The sequence below is a fragment of the Phyllostomus discolor genome, chromosome 14 (genome assembly GCF_004126475.2).
Source record: "Phyllostomus discolor isolate MPI-MPIP mPhyDis1 chromosome 14, mPhyDis1.pri.v3, whole genome shotgun sequence".
NCBI classification, from domain to species: Eukaryota; Metazoa; Chordata; class Mammalia; order Chiroptera; family Phyllostomidae; genus Phyllostomus; species Phyllostomus discolor.
Genome location: NC_040916.2, coordinates 29013322 through 29033140, shown reverse-complemented (window position 1 = coordinate 29033140; position 19819 = coordinate 29013322). Strand labels below are relative to the sequence as shown.

Sequence of the window (19819 nt, the reverse complement as noted above, 5' to 3'; positions counted from 1 at the left end):
AGCAGGATGAGTCTCATTTCAGCACTTTTCATTTTTTGATTGCCTTGGGGCAAATGTTCGTTATTCTTTTTACAAAATTTTTATTTATTTATTTTTAGAGAGAGGGGAAAGGAGGGAGAAAGAGAAGGAGAGAGACATCAGTGTGTGGTTGCTTCTCACGTGCCTCCCACTGGGGACCTGGCCCACAATCCAGGCCTGTGCCCTGACAGGGATCAAACCCGTGACCCTTCGGTTCAAAGACTGGTGCTCAGTCCACTGAGCCACACCAGCCAGGGGTGTTTCTAATCTTTAGTTCATATTACATAGTCCATGGCGCTGCAAGGTCAGTGAGACCCACCGGGGGCTATGACTGTGGTCCCCTCACCCACTCTGTCTGCCTGAAATATTCTTTCCCCCACCCCTCCCCTCCACGCCAGCGTATTACAGACTTCACCCACTCTTCAAGCCACTCTCTCAGCACCCCACCTGCCCTGAAATACCCCCTGAGCCTCGCAGAGGTCTGACAGAACCTCTCTCTCCCCGGTGTCCCCGGCCCACATCTGCCTTGCCATCGCGTCCTGTGGGGACGCCCTCGGCACCCCTCTGGCCTGGCGCCGGCCCGGCGCCGCATGCTGGGCTCAGCAGGGAGCTTCCCAGCTGAAAAGACTGTCCGACTTAGGCCCTCAGTTCCGCCGGTGAGGATGTGGACCCGAGCTCAGACGCAAGTCCCACTGACCGCGGGAGACCGCGTCCGCTTGTCCTGTCTTCCTCGGGGGCAGCGGGGACGCACACGCGTGTGCCCCGGGACACGCGGGCAAGGACGTCCGCTTCCCGGAAGGTCAGAGTCCGCTGGGCAGAGGGGGCAGCAGCCATCTGGGGAGTGAGTGGACGATGAACACGGGAACGAAGGTGTGAGTCGAGGAATCCCCGTCTGTGGTCACACTGTGTGACCTTCCCGATCCCAGTGTGGGACGACAGGGTGGCAGGTCGGTTCATGAAGCCGCAGCGCCGGCGGGGTGGCGGGGTGGCCGCCCTGGGGGCGGGGGGGGGGGAGTGGCCCGTGGAAGTGCAGGTGGGGGTGTCTCTGTCTCTCTCTGTCGTCACTGCCTTGCCCTCCGGGTCTCGTGGCCGATTCTGTTCACATGGTCAGGGTCTCGTTCCGCACCCGCCGGCCGCCGGTGCTGATTTCTGTGCTGGGTTTCCACTGGCTGCGGGCCCGCCTCACCCAGGCCAGCGGGCCCACCGACTGCGGCTGGGTGTCGTCACTATTCACGGCATCTACGTCACGTTAGCCCCTCTCCTCCCCCCGGGGCAGGCTTCCCGACGGGCACCCTGCTCCTCAGTGTAGGTGCCCCAGGGAGTCCGACGGGGCGCCGGCGGCAGTGCTCCCCAGACCTGCGGGGGGCCTGGCCGGGGACGGCTCGGGCCCGAGCCCCTCACAGCGCGTCAGGAAGGACTGCCAGTTGGGGGGCGTGAGGGGCAGTTTTATCTGAAAATGGTTCCAGAACCTGCCAGAGAGAGAGAGCAGAGATGAGGTCTGGCTCCCTCCCCCCTTTGGCCTGCTGCGTCTCGGGGTGTGTCGGTTCCCGCCGTCAGCGCTCCCCGAGAAACCCGTTTCGGGGCTGGTCCGGCCGCTCAGGCGGCTCAGCATCGGGGCGCTTTGGCCCGGCTGTGGGGGATCCTTGTGCGGCAAAGCGCAGGTGTTTGCACGGAGCCCGCTGCACCAGGGCCCAGACTGGGGGGGGCAGGGGCCTGGGCGGCCCCCTGCGTCGGTGCCGCGAGGGGGGCTGGCTCCCTGAGCCAGGACTGGGCGGGCGGCAAGGCCGTGTGGGCACTGGGTCCCGCAGCCCCACCCCTGCGCTAGGAATTTGTCCTGAGGAATCGGCGTTTATTCGCCAAACCACCGTTCCCATAGCGAGAAGCGAGAACTCTGCAGGGAGACACACGGTGGGGCAGACTGTTCCAGGAACACGCGGGCAGGAAGGTGTGCGCAGCGTTACCCTGTTTCTGTAAACAGTGCACGTACTCCTCCGAGCTCTTGGACAGAAACAGGCTAGCTGGGCACCAAAGTATGAATCGCTCTGTCTGTGATGTGCGGTTACTTGTGGTTGAAGTTGCTTCTTACGTTCGCAACATCGTTCCACATTTCCTACAGCAGATACGTACTGCTTCCATAGCCACACACACACGCACACACACACACGCATCGCATTTTAAGAGCAACGAAGGCAAACTGGGCTGTGGCTGCCTCCCAAGATTCCTTGTGAACCCCCCGCCTTCACTTTCAGGGCCTTTGTCGTGGGGACACGAGATAACACAACAGTCTCACACGGCAGTATTCTAGAAGTTTCCAAGATGGAGGATGTTTCCTTAAGTAGCCCCCAGGACACCCCCCCACCCCCGGAGGTGCCGCACACAGCCCCGCTTCCCCAGAACAGGAAGGCAGGCGTGCGCGTTGGGGAAAGAGACCACAGTGGGGACTGTTGTATGGCTGTTGACACATTTGAGGTTGACATGTGCGTCCCAACCAGGAGGGGGACCAAAGGCGCCCCAATGAGCCCCGGCCGGGTGGTCAGTCAGTTGGAACATGGTCCTGTACACCCAACGTTTGCGGGTTCGATCCCCAGCTGCGGTGCATTTGGCAAGGAAACAATCGATGTTCCTCTCACATGGGTGTTTCTCACATGGGTGTTTCTCTCTCTCTCTTTGTCTGTCTCTGTCTCCCTTTCTCCACCCACAAATCGAACACATCCTTGGGTGAGGATTAAAAAAAAAGATACACGGATGGGTAAAAAGGCAAGCTGTCGAATGCAGGCCCTGGGCTTAGGTTACATCGGCGACAGTACCCAGCCGCAACCACAGGGGGCGTTTCGTGGAGAACCAAAGAGTTCAGGGCAGTGCCGATGCCCCCGGGGCCTGGTCCTGGGTGATCCCCACCCAGCTGCCCCCAAAGGCCGCCCCCGGGGCGCAGTGGGGGGAGGGGCAGGAAACGGGATTGTGTGGGGCGGGTTCTTTACTGTCTGTTTTACAGACTTCTACAGCCTTCCCATTTTTTATCCTTTAAAAGCACTGAAGGCAAAGAAGTGAAAAAGAAATTTTAATATATTTCGAGCAAGCTCGTGAGCTCAAGGGTGGAAGGGAGGTGGTGGGTTTTGCCCCTTGAAAATAAATTCCTGCGTGTTCCAGAGGGTCTGGGCTAACGGGAGGGGCGCGTCCCTCTGGTGACTGCTCTGCCAACAGGAAGATGGCCCAGGGGCCTTCCTGTCATTTCAGCTCAAGCACTTCCCCTGTATCCTTAAAGTCTGATAATGCAAGGGACTCACAAGGGTTTTCTTGTTCTTTTTTTAATCCTCACCCGAGGGTATGTTTACTGATTTTAGAAAGAGCGGAAGGGAGAGAGAGAAACACTCATTGGCTGCCTCCCAGAGGACCCTGGCCAGGGATCAAACCCACAACCTAGGTATGTGCCCTGTCCAGGAATCGAACCCTTAACTTAGGGTACGGGAGGACGCTCTAAGCAACCGAGCCACTCCGCCAGGGCAAACCAGACTTGCTCGCCACAGGCTAACAGAGGAAGGCAGCTCTGGTGCTGCAGCCCCCCGTGACCGCCGGTCACCGAGTCGGCATCGGGGGGGTGGGGGAGCACAGGCGGTGCGGACTCACAGGTGGTGGTATATGTCCGGATCCCTCCGCAGCCGGGTCTGAAACCCGATGTACAGGTCGTCCCAGAGCAGGCCGTTCTTCACCACGTGCCGCATGACGTCCACCCGGCTCCGGATCTGAAACGGACGCGGGGCAGTGAGCAGGGCGCCCCCCGCACGGCGGCCCCTGGATGTGCCTGGGGCGTCCCGGAGAGGCGGCCGCTACAGCGGACACCACAGGCTGGGCGAGAAGGGGCCGGAGTGCGGGGGAAACGGAGGAACGGGAAACGGGTCGGGAGCTGGGGTGCGTCATGGCTCAGAGCACAGTCAGATTCGTGGGTTCAAATCCAGGCGCTACCATCCCGTGCCTGCTTCCTCTTTATTTTTTAAAAAACATCTTATTTATCTATTTTTAGAGAGGGGAAGGGAAGGAGAAAGAGAGGGAGGGGGAGAAACGTCAGTGTGTGGTTGCCTCTCACACGCTCCCTACTGGGGACCAGGCCTGCAACCCAGGCATGTGCCCTGACGGAATCGAACCAGTGACCCTGTGGCTCACAGGCCGGTGCTCAATCCACTGAGCCACCCCAGCCAGGGCCATCGCCTCGTTTATAGAACGAAGATACGGGACCACTCCTCCCAGGATCTGTGTGAGGAGTAATTCAGCCAAGGTACACAGAATGCGTAAGCAGGGCCGGCACTCAGGGAGCGCCCGGCCAGCGTGCGCCGTCGCTGCTCCTCTGGACGCAGGACACCTGGTCCCCCGCCGGAGCCTGCAGAGGCTAAGCAGGGCCAGCAGCGTCTTGGGCGCGGCTCCTCCCTGAGGTCGCCACGGCCTTTACCTGTCGAGAACCCCAGCCCCTGACGCAGAAGGTGTTGGACAGCCAGGGCGCACAGGCTTAGGAGGCAAGCAGAGGTGGGCTGCGATTTCAAGTAGCTCCTGCGATGAGCGGCAGCCAAAGGGCGGGGAGAGGCGGCAGAGCCCGAGGGAACTCAGCGCGGGGGGCGGAGGCTGCGCAGGGGGCGACAGCGGGTGCACAGGAAGCAGCTGCCCCACGTCCGGGCGCGGTCCCACCGAGCAGCACCTCCGGACGGCTCTCGGAATACAAGGGGAGGACCTGTTGGGGGAGGGGAGCGAGAGAGCAGGCAGCGTATGGGTCCTGTCGCAGGACCAGAGCCTCCGCACCTTGGTACTTAGGGGTGCCCGGCCTCGTAGCTGGCTCCTCACCCTCGAAGCTTCAACTAGTGACCCCTGGCCCAGTGCAGCCTGACCTACAGCCCCTTTTAGAAAACGGAACTATCGCCCTGGCTGGGTGGCTCAGTTGGTTGGAGTATCTTCCCGTAACCAAAGGTTGCGGGTTTGACTCCTGGTCAGGGCACACAGCTAGGCTGGGGGTTGAGCCCCAGTTGGGGCGTGTGCAGGAGGCAACACATCAGTGTTTCTGCCTCACATCGTATTTCTCTCTCCCTCCCTCCCTCCCTACCATCAATAAACATAGCCTTGGGTGGGGATTTTTAAAAAATAAAATAAAGTGAAAACTTGGATTATCTTCCCACAGGTATAAATCTGGGTATTTTACATTGAAAATCCAGATTTCCAAGTTCTCTGGGAAGCTGAGAACACAAATCCAGCTGTTAAAATGTGGTTGAAAGACACCGTTATTCAGTGAGGGCGGCACCTGGAGGCCACTCGCGCCCCCCAGGCACTCCGCAGAAGCTTCAGGATGGGCCGCGTGCCCTGCCAGCTCAGCTAACGGCTCTCACATGCGTGTGGAATTCCCATGAATTCTAGCGCATGCTCACATGTATGCTATATCTCATGCTATTTCTTTCTCTTTTTAAAAAGATTTTATTTATTTATTTTTAGAGAGGGAAGGGAGGGAGAAAGAGAGAGAGAGAGAAACATCAATGTGCGGTTGCTGGGGGTCATGGCCTGCAATCCAGGCATGTACCCTGACTGGGAATCGAACCTGCGACACTTTGGTTCGCAGCCCGAGCTCAAGCTACTAAGCTACACCAGCTGGGGCTTCTCATGCTATTTCTCATGGGAAACTGGCAAGAAGGTGATGCACCCCGTGGCAGGAGGGAAGGCGAGGCTCGCACGGCTCAGTAACTTGCCCTGAGCCCACGGCTCCAGGCTCACGCCTGCCATGGGTGAGGGGTTTGCTCAGACTGGAGCTCAGGAACTGTGTTCCTTTATGCTGGCTCAGCCCCCTTTCTGGCCCACTCCGTGGGTTCCCGTGGGCAGGAGACGCCCCTGGATGTGGGGCGAGGGGCTCGCAGCAGCGCCCAGCTGCTCCTCCGACAGAGAGGAGCAGGCAGAGACCGGCCCTGCAGAGCACTGGCAGAGAGCAAGCACGCAGCCTGGTGGCAGGGACTGTCTCCCTGTGGGTGTGTGAGCTGTGACAGGTGCAGCACAGTCAGGGCAGGCGTGAAAGCACCAGTCCTGCTGGCCTGGCCGCTCCTCGGTCACTCTAAACGACCCTCAAGGAACAGGTTCAGGCGGACGGAAGGAAGGGGCAGGGAGGGACGAGGGCCACTCCCACGTGCACGGCCCACTCACCTCCTCGTAGGGGTGCTCCCGGCTCGGTCTCTCTTTGGGAAAGGACAAGTCCAGGAAGTCGACCAAGTAGTCGTACCCGCCCGGGAGAGGGCTGAAGTCCTCGTCCGTCTCGATCATCTGGGGGACGACGGCGTGGGGAGGGGCAGACGCGTCAGTCTGGGTCAGGGTCCTTAAGGGAATTCTAGGCTGTGTAAGGCCCCAGGGCGCCCACACGGGCTCGGTGACCTGGGGCTTGGACAAGAGGACTCTCTGCCCCTCTCCCAGCTCCTGCCCCTCATCGATTCCCATCAGGTTTTCCGAGGTTCTCGATACCCTAAGTGTACCGGCAACGGACACCCAGCACCGCCCACGGTTGCCCAGTGACTCCGTGTGGGGTGTTTCCCGTCGTCACACGGCAGCTAAACATAAATCGTCTCACCCGAGTCTCCAACCATGTTCCCTTTCCCCTACGACCGAGCGCACCCCGCATCCCAGGGTTTCCCGGGTCTGGGGTTGGCAAAGACAGCTCCCTGAAGGGCACTGGGAGCTGACAGAGACACCCCGATTTTATTCTGGAGACTTTTAAATCTGCGCGCACCCCACTGAAGGCCGAGCGCACCCCACTGAAGGCCCAGTGCACCCCACTGAAGGCCGAGTGTGCCCCATTAAAGGCGGGGTGTACCCCACTGAAGGCCGAGTGCGCCCCACTGAAGGCCCAGTGCACCCCATTAAAGGTGGAGCGGGGTGGGGGGGCTGTTGTCAGCCGGCCCGGCCCATCCGTTAGGCAGCGCTGGGAGGGGGAGAGCCTACTGGGACACGGCTCGGGATCCTGGGGTTTCCGTCCACTCCCACAGCCCACGACAGCAAAGAAGAACAAGCAGAGTGGCCTACCCGGACCACCAGGTTGTAATCCTTGAATCCAGCCCACGTGAAGTACTCCTCGATCCAGGCGGGGTGCTGGAACACGGAGTCTCCCACGGCCGCATTCAGGATCTCCAGGTAGGGCCCGAAGTCCCAGGTGTCCTTGTACACTTTGGCGCCCCCTGGAGGCTCTGTGATGCACTCACTTCAAGACCGAGGCGAGAGGGCGGTGGGAGAAGGCAGGCAGGCACATGTTAGCGTTCCAAATCCAAAACCAAGCCGCCCAGTAGCTCCCCCACCCCCGTGCTCAGAGAGGGGGCCCAGGCCCCCCAGAAGTACTCAAAGTGAGCAAAGGCCTCTCTGGCCCTGGAGCTACAGAAAATACACCGCTTTTATCCTGAGGGCACTGGGGAGACCTTGAAGTTGAAGACGGGAGGGGCGGCAGCGGCTTTGCGTTTTAGAAAGGTGACTCTGGCAGCAGGGGGTGTCCAGACCTTTCCTGTGACCCCGGGAAGGATGGCACTCCACGCCAGGACCCTGGGGGGCCCCATGTCAAGGGTCCCTGGGATACAGTAACTTCCTAAACGACACTCGCCCTTGTCCTATGCAATGTACTCAGGTCTGTTCTAGTCTGTTCTCTCTTCCTTCCTTCCTTCCTTCCTTCCTTGCTTCCTCTCTCTCTCTCTCCCCCCTCCCTCCCTCTTTCTCTTTCTTCCTTCCTTTCTTATCTCACCTGAGCATATGTTCATTGATCTGAGAGAGAGAGGAAGGCAGGGAGAGAGAGGGAGGGAACATCAATGTGAAACATTGATTGGTTGCCTCTTGTGCATGTCCCAATCCGGACTCAAATCCACAGCATTTCGATGTATGGGATGATGCTCCAACCAACTGAGCCACCGGGACAGAGCCTGTTATTTCATTTGAAAAGATGCTTATTGAGCCCTGGCTGCTGTGGCTCAGTGGACTGAGAGCTGGTCTGCAAACCAAGGGGTTGCAGGTTCGATTCCCAGTCAGGGCCCAGTAGGGGGCGAGAGAAGCAACCACACATCGATGTTTCTCTCCCTCTTTCTCTTTCCCTCTCTAAAAATAAATAAATAAAATCTTTATGCTTATTGCAATCAATGCCGAGATTGTACAACCATCAGCCACCAGCAGGGGCTGCTGTGCAAATCTACGTGAAAAACTAAGAGCCGAACACCGGCCATGCATAGGGCTGGCGATGCGGGTGGGTCTGTGGGGATGCCTGGAGGAGGACAGACCAGGCTGGGTAAGGAGTTTGATGCGGGGGCTCAGCCACAGGCAGAGGCGGTTGCCTGCCCGCCATGGGCAGGCCTGTGGTGGGGTGAGGCCGGGAGGAGGTGAGCTTGGGGGCCTGCGCCCCTCTCCGACTCCACTGGTTCATTTCTATGCGAGGAACTCGCGGTTCCACTTGGCTCCAGGCAGGTGTTCACAGACTCTAGGTCCGTGCCACCGATGTTGGCTGTCCGCGCCTTGCCCACCTGCAGCGGGCCTGCAGGTCACAGGTACGCTCTGGAGCGGAGGCCGGTGGGAAACCACCTGTCAGGCTGCTCCCACTTCACTGACTCCAGCCACTCACTGCCGACCCCCACCGGGAGGACCCCTCCCCCCCGCCCCGGAGGCTCTGAGATGGGGAAGGCGGCTGAGCAGTTCCTGCAGGACGAGAACTTCCCGGAGACGTGGGCTTCCCCCTCGACTGAAAGTGCCCAACTCATAGCTTATCTTGTTCAGACAGTGGCCTTCTTATTCTGTCTCAGCCTTGCTGTGCCAGGCAACAAGGCCCACCGTCCCCACACAGCCACCCGTCACGGGGCCACGGCGAGCCCTCTGTTTTCTCAGCCAGGAAAACCCGAGAAAACCCGAGAAAGCACGCAGACCCTTCTTATCTCTGTGACCGTCCGAGCCGAACCTGTCTGTAGGGTCCTTGAGCATCCGGCCCAGGTCGAGCATGGCTCCCGGGCGGGGGGTCCACGTCACCACTTCGGAGCTTTTCTTGATGAGGTCGTTGAGTTCGCTCGGGTCGTTTTTGGTGTTCGTGTCCTTAATGTACCTGCAGAAGGAGACCGAGCCCCGGTGGGCGGGTCATTCCCCGAGGCGCAGGCTGATCAGGAGGACAAACTTACAGACTTGATTCTGCCATCTCCGCCTTCTCACTGCCCGGCCCCTCCGCGCGCCCAGGGGACAGCGGAGACCTGGGCCAGGGTCCCCACCCAGGGAAGCATTAGTAGGCAGGTAAGGCTGTGTGTACGCCTTGGTTTTACGTGTAATGATAGGGTTTTACATTTAGATGTGGAATCAATATCTAGGACGCAATCCTCATTGGAAAGAAGTCACCTGTAGGACACTGACAGGTAGGTGGGGACAGCACGCTCGCGCACTGAACGCTAATTAAGTAAGGGCACCTCGTCAGGACTTATAGCAAACGCTTCACATGAGCTACCTGGTTTTGTCTTCGCAATCTCGAACGAGGGAGCCGCCATTATTGCTCTCCTTTTATGGAGAAGGACGCCGGCCTAGGGAGGCCCAGTGACTTGCCCCAGGTGACCGGCGCTGTGTCCACCCAGCCTGGGCAGGCCCAGCCTTCCCAGGAGGCTGCGGGCGGGGGGTGGGGGCCTTCCCTCAGGGTGGGGAGTCCGGTCTGCCAACTTCCCACCCCTTCCGCCATGTGAGGTTACATGACAAAGTCTGTCAGCACCTTGGGATCGTGGACTTCCCAGAACTGAGACAAAGAAATTTCTGTTGTTTGTAAGTCCAAACAAAAAAAAAATCTTTTCATTGCAAACCACTAAAAATCCACCGTTGCCAAAGAACACAATGCCGAGAGTCACGGCCCTTCCTGAGGTCTGCAGCCTAACCGCGCCTTTGCTCGCGGTTGGGGAGCTTCCAAACCTAAGTCCAAACCGCGGCCTTTCGGGAAAAGCCGCAACCCCCCGTTGCAATGCCTTATGGGGCGTGTGGCAGCCCCCCGTTGCAATGCCTTATGGGGTGTGTGGCAGCCCCCCATTGCACTGCCTTATGGGGTGTGTGGCAGCCCAGGCGAGAAAGGCAGCTCCAGGGCAGGGCGCGTCGGGGTTTCAGCCCCCCTGCGGGCAACGCACGTGCGGGTGCTGCTGCCGGGAGTCTACTCTCTGAGTTAGTTGCAGTCTGGTCTCCTGGACTGCGCGGATACTTGCATTCAGGCGCCCAGCCACAAAACACAGGCGAGCGTTTGTGTCCCTACAGCACCAAGGGGGCCTGGCCTATGTTACTTACGGCCCCGGAGTTAATTTTGCAGACAGGGGTAAAGCTGTCCCTGCCCCCGTGGCCTCAGCGGCGTCTCCCTCCTGCGCGGCTCGTGTCCTGCCACCCGGAGCAACGCCACCACGGTCTCAGCCCCCGACTCCCGCTGGTCCCCAAACGCTGGCGAGCTGGCCCCCTGCCTTCGCCCTGCTCCTCTCTAAACCAGGCTGCTGCGATCGCTCTTCCTAAAACACAGCGGTGGCGGCCACAACCTTGCGTAACCTCCTGATGCTGCTTTGCCTCCCTGTCTACAGTCGTTAACAGAATGGACCCCAGACGGCGCCCTCCGAGGGGCAGCGCAGGTACCGAGGGGGGCGCTGGCCGGCCGACTGCGCATGCACGGAAGTGTGGCTGGCGGGCGCTTCGACCCGCAGGCAGCGCGGCGCGCGCAAGGGTCCAGTGAATGAACAAGCGCCCACGACGCGGTTCATCCGCAGGTCCTTGCAGCTCGGCCTCCGTCATGTCCCCGGAGTCTGAATTCTCAACCTTTGCTGCCACTCGTCATGGCTTCTGAGGTCACCGTAGTGACCCCCGGAGGCGAGGGGCAGCCAGCACCCAGCCATACCTGTCCGATGGGTGCGCTTCCACGAAGTACCCGGCAAAGGGGCAGAAAATCCGGGGCTGCAGCTCCCGCACCAGCCGCGCCTTGTAGTGCAGCAGCTTCCTCCGCTCCGCGCGGATGAACTGGGCTTTCCACTCCTCTGCAAGGACAGGGCTCGGGTTAGTCTCGTCTACGTGGGCAGCCATCGCAGGTCAGCCACCGTTCCAGTGGGTCCCGGCTCCCCCCGGAGGGGGAGCGGATGGATGACTCACGCAGAAATACAGCAAACCTCCGCGTCATCGCTCTAAGGTCTGCGAAGTTCCGCTGGTTGCTCGGAAAACCCTACCACATCAGCCAAAGACACCGAACCCCCCGCCCCCGCCACCACCCCGTGGTTCCTGGCAGCTCACTGGGATCCTGGCTGAACTCACTCACGTGTGGTTGCTCGTCTCCCTGTGCGTGCACACTTCAAGGGCACGCTGATTCTTGTGGTTATGAACTCTCGGCTGACATGGGAATGCCTTTACATATTGTTTTGGTGGATTGAGCAACAAAGCGGGGCCGTCACACCTGGGCCCAGGCACAGCGGCCAGGAGCATGAGCGGTGAGTGAGGTAGCACAGGACAGAATTACAGCTGCCCCAGGAAAACGCCCACGCCCGCTTCCTCCTGGGTAAGGTGGAATCCAGATGCCTGCCTCGTGGGCTGTTCATCTGCCTACTCACTCCCTGATCGGTGTGTACCGAGCGCCCACCGTACGCCTGACGCGGCCCTAGGCACGGCCCTAGGCACGGAGGATGGAGTAGTGGGCAAGGCCCGCCACTCAGGGCGCATGCATTCTAGTGAGGGAAAGTGGTCATGAGTAAGCCCCTAAAGGAGGCGTTTCAAAGAGTGAGGGACGAAGAAGGAAGTGAAAGAGGTCACAGGTGGGGGGGGGGAGGGGGATGGAGGCTGGGAGAGATGGGTGGGTGGAGGGCCGTTACGGGACTGTGGTTGGTGAAGGTGACATTTGAGTCAGGGGCACAGAGGTGATCTGCCGTAGGCACGGAATGACAGTGGCACCTCAGGAAGTGGAAACAGCAGGTGCCAAGGCCCAGAGCGGGCAGGGGGCACGGGTGAGGGGCTGCGGTGTGGGTGGGCGGTGTGAGCACACAGCCGCGACAGCGCAGTCTGGGGAGAGGCGCGGTGGGCGGGGCCCAAGGGGCAGGGGACCCGGCAGAGAGCGGTTCGCACTCCTGCTGCTGTGACAATTTGAGGAACAGGAAAAATAAGTGACCCCTGGCCTTGACATGACCACCATTAGTACACTGGTGCCTGCACTCACTCACACGTGCACACACACATTCACAGATGCAGTTGCACACTTACACACTCACACTCGTTCACACGCTCGAGTGGGATCATGGCAACCACCCTTCAGCAGGGACGTGTCGTCTCTCCGGTCACACGGTTTCCCCCTTGACCATGCACGGGGGCTCACGTTGTCCCGGAACAAGGGGGGATGGACCGAGAGAAGAAAGGAAGGGGCGGGGCGGGGGCTTCCTCATGCTGCGGGGGGCTGCTTCCTGCCACCGTGTTAAACAGAGACCATTCACCCAGCGGGGGGCAGAGGGGCTCCTGCTGTGGACCCCACACTTTGTTTTAGCTTTGAGATGCAGTTGACATAGGACATGGTGTAAGTTTAAGGCGTGCAGCGTGGTGGTTTAATACACACGTGTGCTGCTGAACGACTGCGGACAGCAAGGGGTTGGTTAATACCCCGCCACTCCGTGCGCGATGGGCGCGGTGTGCGCGCCGGTGTCTGTGGGTGGTGAGCAGCTTGAGGCGCAGGACTCTGCAGTGTCAGCTCCGCTCACCACGCTGTGTGTTTGCATCGCCGGAACTTACTTATCTTAAAACTGTAGGTTTGTGCTCTTTGCCGCCACCTCCCTCCCCACTTCCTCTCCCACGCTTTGAAGAGGGGCCCAGGGGACCTGCCTGCGCTCCGTTCTGAACCACACGCTCAGAGCCGCGCCACCCGTCAGACCAATCTCGCTGCGACCTGGTTTCCGCCGTGAGTCACGTGGTCCTTTCTTGTGGCTCCTCCTGCGAGGCCCCGCCCACCTCTGCGCCTCTCCGGGCTCCACCAGCACCCTTGGGGCTGGGAACTCTAGTTTACTGGTCTGTGGCTGGCGCTAAGATCTTGAGCTTCTAGCGGGGAGGCACCGCGTCCTCATTATCTTTGCGTTCACGCTCCCGGCCTTTGGCAAAGCGCCCTGACTGCGCCTGGGTGCCGCGCTGACGTAAAGGATTACCAGTGAACTTTCCGCCACTGAAAGTCATCGGAAAGCCCGACGCTCCTCCAGCGAAATCACTCATCATCAGAGCGACCTTCGTGGGCAGCCTGCCCCCGTTGGGCCTGGTGCAGTCCACCGTGTTGAGTATTTTGTGCCCTGTGGGGAAAGAAAGGGGAACACCGGAGCTCTGTGAGTTCCGCAGCGGGCAGTCTTCCGCCACAGCCCGCGTGGTCTGACTCATGTGACCGCGGGGGACTTGCTCCCGTCCAAGGGGAGACTTCAAACCTAAAACCCTCTCTGGCGTATTTTGAATTGCCCAGTGGCGTCCGGTGAGGACTGTGAGCTCGACTCCACTCCAGGGTCACAGACGGACCACTGTCCCTGGCCCCCTGTGGCCACACCTGGGCCCACAAAGGAAACGGGCTGGGGCAGCGCAAACACCTGGGCCTCTCGCAGGCGCCGCCCGGCGCTCGCCGCCAGAAAGTCAGGCTCTTCCCACACGGGAGGCAGAGTGCGCGCGTCTGCTGGGGTCCAGCACGATTACAGATCAGGGAAGGACGCTTTTCCCACAAAGGCGGTTTTGAAGAAACTGCTCTACGTGAAGTATAGGTTATCTGTTGCCCTGTGGGAAAAGCTTTGCACCTGTCCCCACACGAGACTGGTGGTGGTTCTCTGCAAAGAGCGCCCGAACGATAGCCCGTCTTCCTGAGACAAGGGTCAGGTACGGTATGCTCTGCGGACACTCGGGACGAAGGAGGTGAACGCAGGGTGAACCGGCCGTTATGACCCCCGCCCCCCCACGAGCCCTGTTCATCCGTCACCGTTGATGAGGGTCCGGCAGTACCTTTGTACTCCACGATGATGCAGGTGTCCATCTCGGGGTGGACGCCGTCCATCAGGATCATGAACCGAAGGTTCTTGTCTACCTGCAATGTCACAAGAACCCAACGGCAGTGGGTGTCAGCCAGCAATCTGTTCAGTCCTGGAGGGAGCTGTTGCGACTTCGGGAAAGAAGTCTCCTTGAGCCAGGGCCAGATTTCCTTCCTGTGTGATGGAGTCCTGCCCACGAGCCCACCTGTGATTCTAGCTCCGGGGGCCCTACGGCAGGGGCTGTGTGTACACGGAGCCACGCACAGAGAAAACGGGCCGCTGTCTCTTTAACCAGAAGCAGCGAGCTCGCCTAAACTGCGGCCTGGAAGGCGGGCTGGACGGGGCGAGAAGGACATGGACGTCTGACCTGCTGCCAGGTCCCGAACGGCACCACGTTGATGTTGGTCAGCTGCACGCCGCTCTGGGGCAGGTGCCAAAACACCGGCCGCTCCGTGTTGCCCACGTAGATGGGGATGTCGGGTCTCCTCTCCGCCAGCTTCCTCAGGGTCGGGTAGCTGGGACCCAAAGGGTGGAAAGGGCGACAGGTGAAAAACGGGGTCCTTTAGCCTCGACATGCTTGGCCACGAAGCAAGTGACCACAAAACTGGACCCTCGCCAGAGTCTTTCTCAAGGCGACGGATTGGCTGGAAGGTTCCTTTTCCATGTGAGAAGCTACCATACACCTGGTACGTCGGCCAGGTGGGCAGGTTCCCTCCGCCACACGGATGCTGCTTTGGGCAGCGGTGGTTCCCATGGAGGGGCAGAGTGAGACAAGTCACTCGCGAGAGGGTTCCCCTTGTCTGCCTCCGGGCAACGAGGCCCGGGCCACAGCACGAGGGGGACCTGCGGGTTTTTTAATTGTTGAGAATTCTTATAGGCATCTATTAATAATGTCATGCATTAAAATGCTCACTATATTTACACAGTACAGTCACGTTTCTTTGACTAAAAACTGTTCTCGAAAGTACACTGGCCTTTTCCCTTGGTTTTGTAAATCGAGGGGCTTCTCTTCAGCAAAGGAGGGTCAGACCAGACACATGATACATGTGACCCCACGTTTATGAGTCGACCAGACCACAGTTGAAAAGCAAGAGCCCATCAAGGAAACGGCTGACAGGAGTGAAAGTTGGGAGCTTCCGTGACTTTTCTGTCACCGACGGTCAGCGACACTGGGCACCATCGCCCTGCAGTGACACTGCGGCAGGCGAGAGCCGGCGTTCCGGTGCCTGAGAACTGGGCCCACACAGACCCCTGGAGTTAAAGCCAGACCGGTCTCCACGTCTGGGGTGGGGATGCAACTGGACTCAGAGACGTGAAGAAGTCCGCACCTTCCCTAAGCGGCAGTGTCTGCCCATAAAAGGCCTCTCCTCAGGGCTGCAGGTGACCGCGTTACCTAACAGCCGCGATGGAGCAACCGCCGACCAGTGTGGGCTTGCTCTCTGCGCCCGCTGTGCCAGTCCCCGGGGCTCGCACTGTCCTCACACGGGCCGCGTCCCTCCCCAGGGCTTTCGCAACACAGGGTTGTGCAAGGCCACCTCCAGGAGCGTCAGCGGGACAAAGCCATCGCTGAGAGAGTCCACAAGCAGCTTTTTTTTTCTTTCCTTTTCATAAATCCTCACCAGAGGATATTTTTGATTTCAGAGAGAGGGAGGGAGGGAGAACCACCAATCAGTTGCCTCCTGTATGCGCCCTGACTGGGGATTGAACCTGCAACCTCTCGGTGTATGGGACGATGCTCCAACCCGCTGAACGCTTGGCCGGGACCATAAGCAACTTTTTAATTAGTCGTGGCACCACACTTCCCCCACGGGTTGTGTTCCGTTTGCAAGTGTGTGGCAGGCAATTTGTTGCTAAACCAGTCAACTCAGTTTTTAAGCCATTTCCCTTTAGAAAGATAAAGGAGGGACTATCTGTGGTGTAGAGATACCATGTGCTTTGGGAGAGAAGAAAACCAAGGGGCCAGTCAGCTGTCAACAAGGTATTAACCCTGACCATGACCCCGTTTACCTAATTATGTCCTCGAGCGCCCTGTGTCACGTAAGGCCACAGGAGCCCTTCCCCTCTCTCCTTTGTGACCGCCTGGGCCAGGTTCCCACGAGGTAGTGTAGTGCACGAGGCTGGCTCCAGGCTCAGAGGTGGGGGTGAGCGTGGCTGGACAGACCAGGACCTGGCGGACCAGGGCCCCCTGCTGCGGCCAAAAAGGAGGGTTTTCATCTTTTCAGAATGGCCAAAGGGGAAGCCAAACGGGAGTCGATGTCGCCCTGGCTGAGTCGCTCAGCTGGATGGTGTGTCCTCCCCACATGCCAAGACTGCAGGTTCGATCCCCGGTCAGGGCACGTACAAGACTCAACCAATGAATATATCAGTAAGTGGAACAACACATCGATGCCTCTCTCCCCACTTTCCTCTCTCTTTTCAATCCGTGAAAACAAAAGGGCGGTGACATTTTGTGGCACTTGAACAGTGCAGCTGACTCGCTGTGACACTGGCCATACGGCCGGCAGAGCTGAAAACGTGCGCGGCGTGCTGATCCCCCGTAAACAAGGACGTGACGCAGGGGGTCCAACGCCCTGCGATGGCCGTTAACCCCGGGCTCCTACGGAGCGGGCGGAGGGAGACAGCGGACCCCGGCGGTGAGGGTCCGGACCCCCGCCCCCCGCTCTGCACAGCTGCTCCTCCAGCGCATGTGCCGTGCAGGCGCCTCCAGACCGCGGCTGCGCAGTCGCAGCGGCCCCCAGCTCGGCGCGAGCCGCGATCGCGCGAGACCCCGGAGCCCGCTCGGAGGGCCGGGCGCCCCTACCTCAGGTGGTCCGAGTGCATGTGGCTGATGTACACCAGGTCGGCCCGGCACAGCCGCTCCAGCCAGTCGGCGGGCGGCTCGTGGAGCAGCCACCACCCGCGCGCGAAGGCGGGGCCCGTCAGCCAGGGGTCGAACACCATCCGCTTGTCTCCCAGCTTGAGGTCCATGCAGGCGTGCGTCAGGTAAGTCACCTGGGGGGGAGAGGGAGATGCCCGTGGCGGCGGCCGGGTGGCAGCAGGCGGCCAGCAGGCCACAAGGCCCCGAGGGGCCCGGGCTGGTGAGCGCACGAGTCCCATGGGAGGAATCCGCTCCTGAGCGCGCGCGTGCGCGGGACTCGAGGAGCCTCGAGACCTGACCTAGGCACGAGGTCAGGGGCGCTGCTGTGTGTTAGCAGGGAAAGGCTCGCGGCAGTTCTGGGTGTCAGGCCCCTGCGTTAGCTGGTCTCGCTCTTGCTGAGTCTGTACTGCAGGGTGCGTTCTGTGGCAGCCCCCCCCCCCCCCCAAACGTGTGCACAAGGGGAGGCAGGTGGAAGCGTCCTGACGGGCCTCGGGGGGTTCAATGCCAGACGGTGAGGGATTGGGGTGAGACTGGCTGAGTGGGCAGCAGCCCCACTGAGCAGGCACGTGTGGCTTTCTCTTCCGAGTGGCCCCGACACCCCCCTGGGGAGGCCAGGGTGCCCTGAGAATGGCCGTGAACGGGGACCTGGGGCCAGGTGTGCCCGCGGGTGCCCATCCGCTCCGCGGCCCCCTGCCCGGGGTCTGGCAGACCCACAGGAAAAAAGATGAGGTACCAGGGAAGGGAGGGAGGCCAGGGACCCGGATCCGAGTTACTCGGCCTCTTCTGGGCCGGTTCCCGGCGGCTTCCGCCCGAAAAGGAGTCCCTGCCCACTTTCACAGGCTTCCCAAATAAGGCAGAAAAACTGACTCTCGGCTGTGGGCGCCTCCCCGGCGGCCCGAGAGCTTCCTCCGGAGGAGACGCCGCTCTCCCAGAGCCAGGAACGCAGGGGGCGGGGCGGGGCGGGGGCGGAGCCTCTTGCAGGGCCGGGCACGTGACTGCGTGTGTCCTCGGTTGGTGACCCGGCAGCTGGCGACTGTGAGCCGCCTCCAACAGCTGCACAGCCGTCCTCTGGGACTCTCCTTTAATGGTGTTGCTGTTTTGTTTGGTGTTTTCCTGGATGTATTTTCCTGCAGTCCCCGCCAAGTCCCGGGGCGCTCCCAAGGACGGTGGCTCAGGAGTTCAGAGACACTCGGTGGCGCGTCCTACGAAGCCCCTCAGAGCTCACGCGCAGTGATGCAGGGTGTACATGCGTGTGCGCACGGACATCTCAGTTTTATCTTACATGTAACATATGCATGCACAGATATGCATGTGAGTGCGCATGCTAGGCTTTGGTGTTTGAGAGGACGGCGGTTTTCGTGGTTCCTCACCTGGACCTCCCCGAAGGCCAGCTCCTCGGGGTCCCTGGGCTCCGCGTCCCACGGGTTGGGAGGGTTCAGCTCGAGCAGCAGGAGGCCGTTGTCTTCGTCCATTTCAACCACTAGAAGCAGAGAGAGGGGCGCAGGTCTGGGTGGGGAGCAAGCAGGGCCCCTGAGAAGCACCCCGGGAGTGGACGTGTGCGGCCCAGGTGCGCGGCACCGGCAGGCAGAGGGACGTCAGCCCCAGGGACGCCCACCTGAGCCGGGCGACAGCTGCGCAGGCCGTCTCTCCCCCACCTCGCACTCCGGGACGCAGACAGACAGACAGACACACCCTCACGGCAACTGCAGCATGACTGACAGGCGAGGGGTCCGGGGCCGACGGCGCACAGACTGGAAGGCAGGGCGCTCAGGCCAACGTGAGAGGCCATGTGCAGGAAGCAAGAGGAAGAAGAGGAGGGCGTGCGCCCTGGCTGGTGTGGCTCAGGGGATTAAGCGTCGCCCTGTGGACCACAGGGTCACTGGTTCGATTCCCAGTCAGGGCACTTGTCTGGGTTGTGGGGCCAGGCCCCCAGGAGGAGGTGCATGAGAGGCAACCACACATTGATGTCTCTCTCTCTCTCTCCTTTGCGTGTGAGGGGCAGGGGCCTGGGAGCTCCGGGAGGCCACAGAGGGAACAGAGGGACTGGGAGTTGGTGGCGTTTGAGGCCCATGGGGCAGACGTCTGAGTGGGCCCTGGATGGGACCAGGTGCCGCACTGGGGACAAGGCTGGGTCTCTGCTGTGGCCCTGGGGGGTCACCAAAGAATGTCAGGCACTTGGCGCCGACGCCACAGGGGCCTGCCCAGGGTCTAGTCTCCTTCTCCCTTACGACGGGCATCCCAACCCCATGTAGGCGAGCTGGGACACGGGTCTGCAGGTCTGGGAGAGGTCAGGCAAGGGCAAACGTCACATGGGTTCACGTGTGTGTGGAACATAGAAAAAAAGTCTGAACCCACCCAACCCAGCCAAAAGAGGCTCGCAGAAAGCACAGACTGATGGTGGCCAGGAGGCGGGGACGGGGAGGCAGTGGGTGGAAAAGGTGAAGGAGAATAGGCGGGTAATGTCGTGGTGGCTTCGCACCGTGACGATGGGCGCTAGACCGAGTGTGGTGGCCGCATCGCAGGGTGCCCCAGTGCTGGCTCACGAGGTTGTGCGCCTGAAACCAGTACAATACCGTGTGCCAGGTGTAATGTTCAAACGCAGAGCAAGAACCTAAAACAACAAAGGAAGTCACAGTCCCCTAGGCCTTCTTGCGATCCCGCGTGGCCGCAGACCTGGCTCCTACGCACAGTGCGGATGGTTCCGGCCAGAGAGGAATGAGCAGAGGCGACTGCTGGGCCTTCAGGGACCCTTTTCTACCGGACGAAGAGGGACCAGCTCGGGGGCCCTGCCCCGTTTGCCTTTCCCCCTGCCCCTCTTGCTCAGAACTTGGCTGCCGTGCCTGGAGGGGCAGCAGCCGCCTTGGGGTCCTGAGGAAGAGTCAGCTCCCAAGGAGGAAGGAGCAGGAAGAGGGAACGGACTTGGCTCCTTGGTAGCCACGGAGCGGCCGGGCTGCCCGGG

The 19819-nt window shown here is 60.6% G+C and overlaps 1 protein-coding gene across 3 annotated transcripts in view; it reads right to left on the bottom strand.

Annotated features, from left to right (window-relative positions):
* Positions 1-285: 285 nt before the first annotated feature.
* The window catches only part of LOC114489509 (cytidine monophosphate-N-acetylneuraminic acid hydroxylase), a 32811-nt gene continuing 13277 nt past the window's right edge, over positions 286-19819 (bottom strand). For all 3 annotated transcript variants that reach the window (XM_036014986.1, XM_036014985.1, XM_036014987.1), the window contains exons 4-14: positions 18231-18340; positions 16804-16994; positions 14371-14518; positions 13978-14059; positions 13152-13289; positions 10883-11018; positions 8948-9088; positions 7051-7225; positions 6181-6297; positions 3643-3758; positions 286-1487 (exon numbers count right to left, since the gene is read on the bottom strand). In XM_036014986.1, the coding sequence (XP_035870879.1) occupies positions 1319-1487; positions 3643-3758; positions 6181-6297; positions 7051-7225; positions 8948-9088; positions 10883-11018; positions 13152-13289; positions 13978-14059; positions 14371-14518; positions 16804-16994; positions 18231-18340 (1523 nt within the window). In that variant the 3' untranslated portion in view covers positions 286-1318. The remainder of the gene's footprint in view (positions 1488-3642; positions 3759-6180; positions 6298-7050; positions 7226-8947; positions 9089-10882; positions 11019-13151; positions 13290-13977; positions 14060-14370; positions 14519-16803; positions 16995-18230; positions 18341-19819) is intronic.